At 41.1% G+C, this 9,828-nt stretch overlaps 1 protein-coding gene across 1 annotated transcript; it reads left to right on the forward strand.

The window, feature by feature from the left end:
- The first annotated feature begins 8,460 nt into the window (after positions 1-8,460).
- Positions 8,461-9,441, forward strand: LOC142401890 (odorant receptor 131-2-like). The gene has a single exon (XM_075487348.1). The coding sequence runs from the start codon at positions 8,461-8,463 to the stop codon at positions 9,439-9,441; it is 981 nt and encodes a 326-aa protein (XP_075343463.1).
- The last annotated feature ends 387 nt before the right edge of the window (positions 9,442-9,828 follow it).

Consider the following 9,828-nt stretch of genomic DNA (forward strand, 5'->3'; position numbering starts at 1 on the left):
TTAATCTAATCTTACATTTATTCAACTCAAAAAGAAAAGTTTTACAATAAAATGTGAAAAACCCAAATTTCAATTACGGTCTGGTCTGATCATTTAAATGTACTAAAACAAACTAAAATGAATCTGTAAAAAATAAAGTTAATTATAAGTTATGCTTCCTCCTTCTGAACTATTGTTGTGAAACTTTTTAAAGACTTTAATCTCATACCTGCAACATTAATCAGAAACATGTTTGCAGCAGGATTTTTTATGTTAAACTAGCTGACCTAGGATCTGGCTTCTCATGTTTGTAATTTAATCCTTTACAGTTAACTTGTAATACTGTACTATCAACTCAAAACGTTAAAAATAAATCAGATATTTTCACTTAGGTGTGTACTGTATGTCTAATAAGTTGTGCTTTCAAACAAAACTGCCTGATTTAGTAGATAATGGAGGGAAGAGGAAAATGTGTATTTTTGTGATTTGGTTGAACTGACGTGTCTGATTATATCACATTTGCCATGTTTCTCTGTAGAAAATGTGCAGTCAACTGTCAGCTTCACTGTTTAAAGAAATATAAAGTTAAAGATAATTGAACTTTTTAAACTACAACTAAGATGTACATATACACTGTAATACAAACATAAACATATAAACATGGGAGTATAGAAAGCAATTTGTATTATTTCCTGTGTTATGTCATCGACATTATGTCAATGTTTACGAAAAAAGTTAAGAAGCAGAGTTTGAATATTTGATGCATCTAAATGAGCTCTCAGGGGATTTGGTCAGGTATTGGGATTTCTCTCTAAAACACCTCAGAGAATTTCACAAACAGAAAACAATACTTCCATAACAGTAAGTCACTTCACTAACAAAAGTTCAAATTCAGTTGAACACTTTGACCTATAATTTAGTTTGGCCTCTTTCCTTTTGAAAATTCAATGCTTGTGTAGAATTTATTCAAATCAAATGTGAAAACCCTAAAGGGATGATAATATGGCCATAAGACTTGAAATACAAACATGGGGCAGAGCTGGAAGAAGGAAAGGTACTTCAGATGTGATGGTTCAATAAACCTATTCATGTAGAAAAATGGTCTGTATCATTTTTAAGATGCAAAAATCTACTACATCTATGTTGGTTGTGTTCTACTTGTCATCAAAAGGTAACAGCAGTGTGACGTAACTTAACATTATACATTTGATGAAATTACTTCACAGTAAGTCAGGCTGAATTTATCTTTCTAAAGTAAATCTAGCACAAGAACTTGGCTTCTTATCCTGGATGCATAAATGTTGATGCGATGAGGAGTCATCACCCTGGTCAGGGGCAAACTACAAACTTCAAATTGGGATTAAAATACTTTTATGATGTTCAATTTATGGAGCCCAGTTACCTCACTTGGGTTAGGTCAGTGTTTCTCAATTCCGGTCCTCGGGACCCACTGCCCTGCATTTTTTCAATGTTTCCCTCCTGCAGCACACCTGATTCAAAGGAATGGTTCCTGATCAGCCCACTGCAGAGTTTGATGACCAGTTGATCCTTTGAATCAGGTGTGCTGGAGGAGGGAAACATCGAGAACATGCAGGGCAGTGGGTCCCGAGGACCGGAATTGAGAAACACTGGGTTCGGTAGACCGGGTCCTCACCCTGCAGCCAGATCTAGGGGGAGGCTCGTGGTAAGTTCCTAGTGATCAAATGTTCTCCCATTGGGTTCAGCCAGATACAGTGCAAAAGAGCTTCATGGGACCACTCTCTTTTAGACCCATCACCTGCTAGAGGAGCCATAAGGATCCACAGCCTTATGGATTGGGTGACCACCTTTGCTGTGATCCCCAGCTGCTGAAACTGGTTACTGGGACATGGAACGTCACCACACTGGTGGGGAAGGTGCTTGCGCTTGTGCGGGAGATGGCAGCTAGATATATTTGGACTCACCTCAATGCACTGCAGAGGTTCCTGAACAAATCTCTTGGAGAGGAGATGGACTTTATTCCACTCTGGAGTTTCCCTTAGTGAGAGACAGTGGGTGAGGGTTGGCTTACTTATAATTCCCCATTTGTGCACTTGAATGTTGGAGTTTTTTCCTCAGAATGAGAGTGTAGGCTCCCTGTACCTCGAAGTGAAGGAAAAGGGTCTGACTGTTGTTTGCAAATGTGAGCCACATGGAATTGGGGATCCTGGCAAACCGTCAGATGTCTAAAGCAGGGGAAGCAGTGCTTTGCCAAAACTGTTCATAGTATGTTTATGCTTTGTCTAGGACGCTAAGGGCCTCTGTGTTGGTAAACACCATCTCAACCAGAGGTCCAAAGATGGAGTGAAGAGAGGGACAATCAGACTGTCCAATCAGAGAAATCTTATCCATATCCCTTGCAAGAACACAGCATCCAGTTCAACTATAACTAATCTCAAACACGCAGTACTCAATGTCAGATCTTTAAGTAACAAATCATTCTTAATTAATAGTTTTATTTCCTCTCACAATCTTGATTTTATGTGTTTAACTGAGAAGTGGCTCGACAAAAACACAGCAAATGCAGTCCTGATTGAGTCTAGTCCACCTCACTTTAATTTTGTGGCTGAAACACGAGAAAACCAGAGGGGTGGGGGTGTTTGTGCCATGTTCAGGGACAATATACCCACCCACAAGTTGTCATTTGGGTTTTTTTCATCATTTGAGTATGTGTCATTCAAAATGGAGATAAAACAATCTTCCATACTTTATATCACCATTTATAAACCACCACAGAATTGTTTTATTGATGATTTTACTGAACTACTTTCAATTGTGTGCACTGCTTTTGACTGTTTAGTCATAACAGGGGACTTGAATGTGCATGTGGACGTAGCGCATAACAAGGAAGTTAAAGAGCTCACTGCTGTCCTTGAAATGTTTGGTCTAACTCAGCATGTGACTGAGCCCACCCACAACAGAGGGCACACTCTAGATGTGCTCATTTCAAGGGGTGTTGTTATTTCAAACATGAATGTCGTTGATGTTGCTTTATCTGACCATTTCTGTGTTTTCTTCGACCTTTCTACTTTACCCACAACACCAGCTGGGTCTGCAGTTGTTCGGAAAAGACTCATAAATGACAGAACAGGGACACAGTTTATGGAAATGATTAGGTTTGAGAACACCCTGTGTTCTGATGTTGATGATCTGTTGAACTCTTACACATCAAGTCTCTTGAATGTTTTGGATACCATTGCTCCTGTCAAGGTTAGAATGGTTAAAAGTAGGCAAAGGGCGCCATGGAGGAAAGAAGAGTCGGTCAGGGCACAGAAAAGGGAGTGCCGGAGAGCCGAACGGAAATGGCGCAAGTCAAAGCTCCAGGTTCATTATGACACTTACAAAGAAAAGCTGTGTGTTCAACCAGATTTTGCGTAGAACAAGGGAGAGTTATTTTTCTGATATCATCAAAAACTGCAGTAACAACTCTCGTTTGCTACAGTAAACAGATTAACAAACCCTCCAGTTTCACTGCCTTTAGAACTCATTTCTACATCCAAGTGTAATGAGTTTGCAATATTCTTTAATGACAAAGTTCAAGGCATTAAAAATGCAATAATTTCCACAACACAAATAACTACTCTGCAGCCAGCTAGACACCTAGAACTGACACATTTCACACCTGTTACTGACAAAACAGTCGAAGAGATCATCTGCAGTCTGAGTTCATCAACGTGCTGCCTTGATGAGTTGCCCACTAGACTCCTAAAGTCTGTGCTGAGCAGTTTGTTACCACAACTCGCTCATCTAGTCAACATCTCACTCCAGACTGGAACATTTCCAAAGGCCTTAAAAACCGCTGTCATTAAGCCTCTTCTAAAGAAGAGCAATCTTGATACCACAGTACTGAACAACTACCGGCCCATTTCAAACCTGCCATTCTTAGGCAAAGTCCTAGAAAAAGTTGTATACCAACAGCTTAGTGACTTTCTCCTGTCTAACAATGCTTTTGATACTTTCCAATCAGGCTTTAGGCCCCACCACAGCACTGAGACAGCTCTGATCAAGGTGACAAATGACATCCGCCTGAACACAGATGCAAGTAGAGTCACAGTCTTAGTTCTGCTGGACCTGAGTGCTGCCTTTGACACAGTTGACCATGCGATCTTATTACAAAGCTTAGAAGACTGGGAGGGAATCTCTGGTCGTGCTTTAAACTGGTTCAAGTCCTATCTGGTGGACAGGAAATATTTTGTTGAAATTGGTAACTGTGTCTCAGACCAAATGGCTATGACCTGTGGGGTTCCCCAGGGGTCAATCCTGGGACCCGTATTGTTCAATCTGTACATGCTTCCACTAGGCCAGCTAATACGCAGCTATAATGTGTCCTACCACAATTATGCAGATGACACTCAGATCTACGTGTCACTGACGGCAGGAGAACACGGGCCTGTAGATACACTGTGTCGCTGCATCAAACAGATCAGTGTGTGGATGCAAAACTATTTCCTCCAGCTAAACTCAGACAAAACTGAAATCATTGTCTGTGGCCCACAGAAACAAAGAGAAAGTGTTATCAGTCACCTTGAGACTCTCTCTCTAAAACCTAACTATCAAGTTAGAAATCTCGGGGTAATATTGGACTCAGACCTGAACTTTAACAGCCACATAAATCAGTAACATCAGCAGCTTTTTACCATCTAAAAAACATTGGCAGAATCAAAGGAATAGTGTCTAAACCAGACTTAGAGAGACTGATCCATGCGTTTGTCTCCAGCAGGTTAGACTGCTGTAACGGCCTGCTCACTGGGCTCTCTAAACGGGCTGTAAGACAGCTGCAGTACATCCAGAACGCTGCTGCTCGAGTCCTGACTACAACCAGGAAATACGACCATATTAGTCCAGTGCTGAGGTCTCTGCACTGGCTTCCTGTCGCTCAGAGAATAGACTTTAAAACAGCTCTGCTTGTGTACAAGTCTCTTCATGGTCAAGCGCCAAAGTACATCTCTGACATGTTAGAGCCATATAAACCAACTCGGGCTCTGAGAACCTCAGAGAGGGGTCTCCTGCTGGTGCCCAGAGTCAGGACTAAACATGGTGAGGCTGCGTTTCAGTTTTATGCCCCTAATATCTGGAACAGTCTTCCAGAAGATGTGAGACAAACCTCAACTCTGACCATGTTTAAATCCAGGCTGAAAACAGTTCTATTTAGCTGTGCATATGACACCTGAAAGTATTTTATCTGCACTTTTTGATTAATTAATGATTATTTTAAAGGGTTTAAAATTTCTTTGTTTTTTAATTTCTTTCTTTTATTTTTTTATTCCTTTTTAATGGTTTTATTGCCTTCTTGTGGTTTTATGTAGCGGTAAAGCACTTTGAATTGCCCTGTGTATGAATTGTGCTCTATAAATAAAATTGCCTTGCCTTGCCTTGCCTATGCATTTGGCAGATACTATTATCCAAAGCAACTTACAGGTAGGGTAACGGGGGTCTTGCCTAAGGACCCAGACCGAAGGTAGTACCTTTCATGCAGGGGATTTGAACCCTGGTCCCCCACCGGAAAGGTGGCAATCTTACCACCACACTATCCAGTCCCATAGTAGGGATGGAATGCTGATGACTGCAACTGTGAATATAGTCTGGTGGTGGAGAGAATACTTTGAGGATCTTCTCAACCTGACTGATATGCCTTCCACAGTGGAAGCAGAGATAGTGGAGGACTGGCCAATTACCGGGGCTGAAGTTACTGAGGTAGTTAAATAACTCTGTGGCAGCAAGCCTCCAGGGGTGGACGAGATCTGCCCCAAGTTCCTTAAAGGCCCTGGATAAAGTTGGGCTGCCTTGGTAGTTGTACCTGTGCAACATTGCACTGAAGTCTGGGACAGTTTCCTGAGGATTGGTAGCTAACTTTTATGGACAGAATTTCTAGGTGCAGCCAAGGCTTAGCTTAGAATTGCTTTTTTTACTCTGTTGTTTACGTGGTCTTGTTCGAATGGAGACCTCTAGCAAGCACTGGGGAAACTTGCAGCTGAACAGAAAGCAGCCAGGATGGGGATGGGATAGCAAGAACAGGCAGTGGAAAAGAGCTTTCTTTGACGGGTTGCTGAGCTTACCCTTAGGAATAGGATGAGGAGGTCAGTAAGTAAAGTTGCTGCCCTCTGTTTTGAAAAGTTGGCACGGTTAGAGCATCTGGTTAGAATGCCTTCAATATGCCACCGTGGGAAAGTGTTTTGGACATGTCCCACCAGGAGGAGGCCTTGGGCTCACCAAGGACCCACTGGAGACACAATACCTCTTGTTTGGCTTGAGAACAACCAAGTGTTTCCCTAGAAGAGGTTGAGGAGATGAATATGGTGAGGGAGGTCTGGGAATCTCTGCTTAGACTGTTAACCCCATGACCTGGACCAAGATAAGCGACAGAAAATGGATGGATGGACAGGTTGTCACTCCATCACAGGGCCACAAAGAGACAAAGGTAGCATCTGTGATACCTGAGCATGGACTTAAGGGTCCATGCTTACAAGAGATTGCCAGAATGCCATGTGAACATGGCTTGCCATTTTAAGCAGGTGTACTTCTTGTAAGCACGCTTGTAAACATACTAATAAAAGTGGAGTTCCAGCATGGTGGCAATGTCTAAGCCAGAACTGAACGCCAGGACAAAGACAGCAAAAGATATTAAGTGGCAGCCGCCAATACTCAAGCTGCACCTACCAAGGTGGTAAAGTGACTGTTTGGAAGCATGCCTGCTGCTTCCTCTGACTGGGTCAGATTTTACGTGGGAACAATAACTATACAAGTAATCAGCAAAGCCAAGACTGCTAACTGCCATGCTTCCAACAGCCTGTGCAAGAGAGAGAACTGCTACCCAGAGAAGGGCTTTTAGATCAGCTCTCCTTCTTACTAAATAAGTGGACTACATTGCTGTCGTTACAGCGTACTCAAACTCTAATCAGTGCGTTATCACCACAGGTGTTGTGTCTTAAAGAGTATCCACATCAGCTGTGCTGTGGGGATCGTACATATCAAATATACATGGTGGAGAGATAGGCTACGGCTACACGAAAACGTTTTTCACTGTAAACAATACTTTTTCTTATCGTTTGGCTTACGCGGCCACACGGAGCCGGCGTTCCCACTACCCCAAAACGATAGTTTTTGAGAACGGGTTCCAGAGTGGGAAAGTTTGAAAACGAGGTCGTTTCGTTTCCATTATTACAGCGAAAACGTTTTTGTTTACATCTGCGTCAGCCACATGGCTAACGCCAGTGACGTATACACATACGTCAGTGACCAGAACAAAAAGCTTCTATTCAAAATCCGGAAGAAGACGACAACACAACAAGGACAGACAGCGATCATCATGGACCCCACAACATTGATAGCAGCACTGCTGCAGACACTGCTAACTACAGCGGCGTTGTTGAAGGAACAACGTGAGCTTCGCGCTGGTAGAAGTAGGTGCGTACACGCATGCGCATTGCTTCTTCTATTGTTCTGGTGTAATCTGGGGGGGTGGCTTACAGCGCACCTAGAGGTGTTTCGTGTGTACTGCACGTTTTCAGCAAGTGTCGCGTTGTCATGTGGACAGAGAAGCTCCCCTGTGTGGTCGAAATCGTTTTCGTACCTGTTTTCAAAAAAACCCTCGTTTCGTTTTCGTGTAGCCGTAGCCATAGTCTCAACATGATAAAGATCTCCTTTTTAAAGCACTCTCTTCAAAGTGAGTGAATTCGGAAACTACATCTTCAGTATCAGTTTTACAAATGGCCCACTCTGTTGGCCTGCAGACCTGAGAAAGAATTTGGCATTTTCTTTCTAATGTAAGCTTTTCTACATTAGCTGCTAACTGTGCAACATTTTGTAGCTTGACCGACTAACTTGAGCCTCTGAATTTCACAATTAGAGTTTTAAATTCACTAAGTTCAAATGTAATTACTTTGCTAGCTGATAGCTAATGACAGCATCTCAACAAGGAAACATTTTAAAAACAAACTTGATAAACTTTATCAAAATTAATGACTAACATCCGTGGGTTTAAACCTTTAAGTGAACTTTTCAGTGTAAACCCTAAACACTTAACATTTCTCCATTGAAGTTGTTTGTTAATTAAACTTTATTAAACTCATTAAACATTTTCATAGTTTAAGTCTAAAAAGAAACATTTGACTCTCTACTTTAAAAACTTTTATTGGTTTCTTTTGATTCATTTCTTTTTATTCTTTTTACAGACACTACTTCCTTGGCCTTCTCATACCAACCCTTTCAGCATTGTCGACAAGTGATGTCATCACATGTGTGTGTGTGGATAGATCTCATAAATAATGTGAAGGGAGAGTAAATCAAGCAGATCAGCTCTGCCCACTAGAGTGTGCAAAAGAGGTATGTTGGTGGGTTAACTGAACAATATGAACTCTGTCACCATCTCTGCTTTAAAGACTGAATGCTGCTGTTGCTAAAACGTTTTTTTTTACTATGTTGTTCTTGTGTTTGAATTTCAGATGAACTTAATGTTTCTTTAGTATGTCCTTCATTAATCAAACTCAGACAAACACCACTTCTGAGTTCCAGCGTCAGGGATTACTATTCATTGTGTTACTTACCACTATAACAACACTACTATGCTGTGTGTTTCTCTTTGTTAATGGGACCATGTTGTTCACTTTGAGGAGTAAACCAGTGTTTCGGGAGACCTCTCGTTATATTCTTCTGTCTAACCTTCTTTTTGCAGACACTATGCAGTTGGCACACAATCAGACATTGTTTTTACTGTCAGCCATGGGAGTAAAAATGCTGTATCCAGTGTGTGCTGCTCTAACAGTACTCTACAGTCTCCCACATGGTGTCTCTTTTCTCACACTGGTGTTGATGTGTCTGGAGAGATATGTAGCTGTGTGCTATCCACTACGGCACGCTGCCATCATCACCATAAGAAACACAAGTGTAGCTATTTGTGTGTTTTGGACCTTTACTTCACTAAGTTGTCTTATTCAACTAACCCTGATGTTAAATGTTAGCTTGGAAGAAATGAAGCGTATGCAAATGAAAGACTATTGTGGCAGAGATAGTGTGTTTATTGATCCAAGATCTAATCTTTATGACAAAGCATCCACTTATTTTCTGTTTGCATTAGCAGGTGTCACCGTCACTTTCTCCTATTTTGGTATCATTGTAGCAGCCAGGTCGGCTTCCACAGACAAAGCTTCAGCCAAGAAGGCCCTTAAAACACTGCTGCTGCATCTGTTGCAGCTGGGCCTCAGTATGTCCTCCACTGTACACAGCACACTGATCATAATTGTGTCCACTCGAGACAGGATCTTGACTATAAACATACAAACTATTCTTTATATTTCTCTCATTATAGTTCCCAAATGTCTGAGTTCCCTCATCTATGGTCTCAGAGACCAGACTATCAGACCCGTCCTCATGCTCAATCTCAGCTGTCGGTGCAGAAGCTTATCTGTGATCCCAACGAAAGCTAAACTTAGAGCATTGGCCACGTAATTGATGTGAATTTGTTAATTAACAAATCTTAAATTTATTCAACTCAAAAAGAAAAGTTTTACAACAAAATGTGAAAAACCCAAATTTCAATTACGGTCTGGTCTGATCATTAAAATGTACTAAAACAAACTAAAATGAATCTGTAAAAAATAAAGTTAATTATAAGTTATGCTTCCTCCTTCTGAACTATTGTTGTGAAACTTTTTAAAGACTTTAATCTCATACCTGCAACATTAATCAGAAACATGTTTGCAGCAGGATTTTTTATGTTAAACTAGCTGACCTAGGATCTGGCTTCTCATGTTTGTAATTTAATCCTTTACAGTTAACTTGTAATACTGTACTATCAACTCAAAACATTAAAAATAAATCAGATATTTTCACTTA

This window comes from Odontesthes bonariensis, chromosome 16, assembly GCF_027942865.1.
Source record: "Odontesthes bonariensis isolate fOdoBon6 chromosome 16, fOdoBon6.hap1, whole genome shotgun sequence".
In the NCBI taxonomy this organism is placed as follows: Eukaryota; Metazoa; Chordata; class Actinopteri; order Atheriniformes; family Atherinopsidae; genus Odontesthes; species Odontesthes bonariensis.

Bases quoted from the DNA above. Each gene is read 5' to 3' on its own strand.
- LOC142401890 (XM_075487348.1), top strand. From the start codon at position 8,461: ATGTCCTTCATTAATCAAACTCAGACAAACACCACTTCTGAGTTCCAG.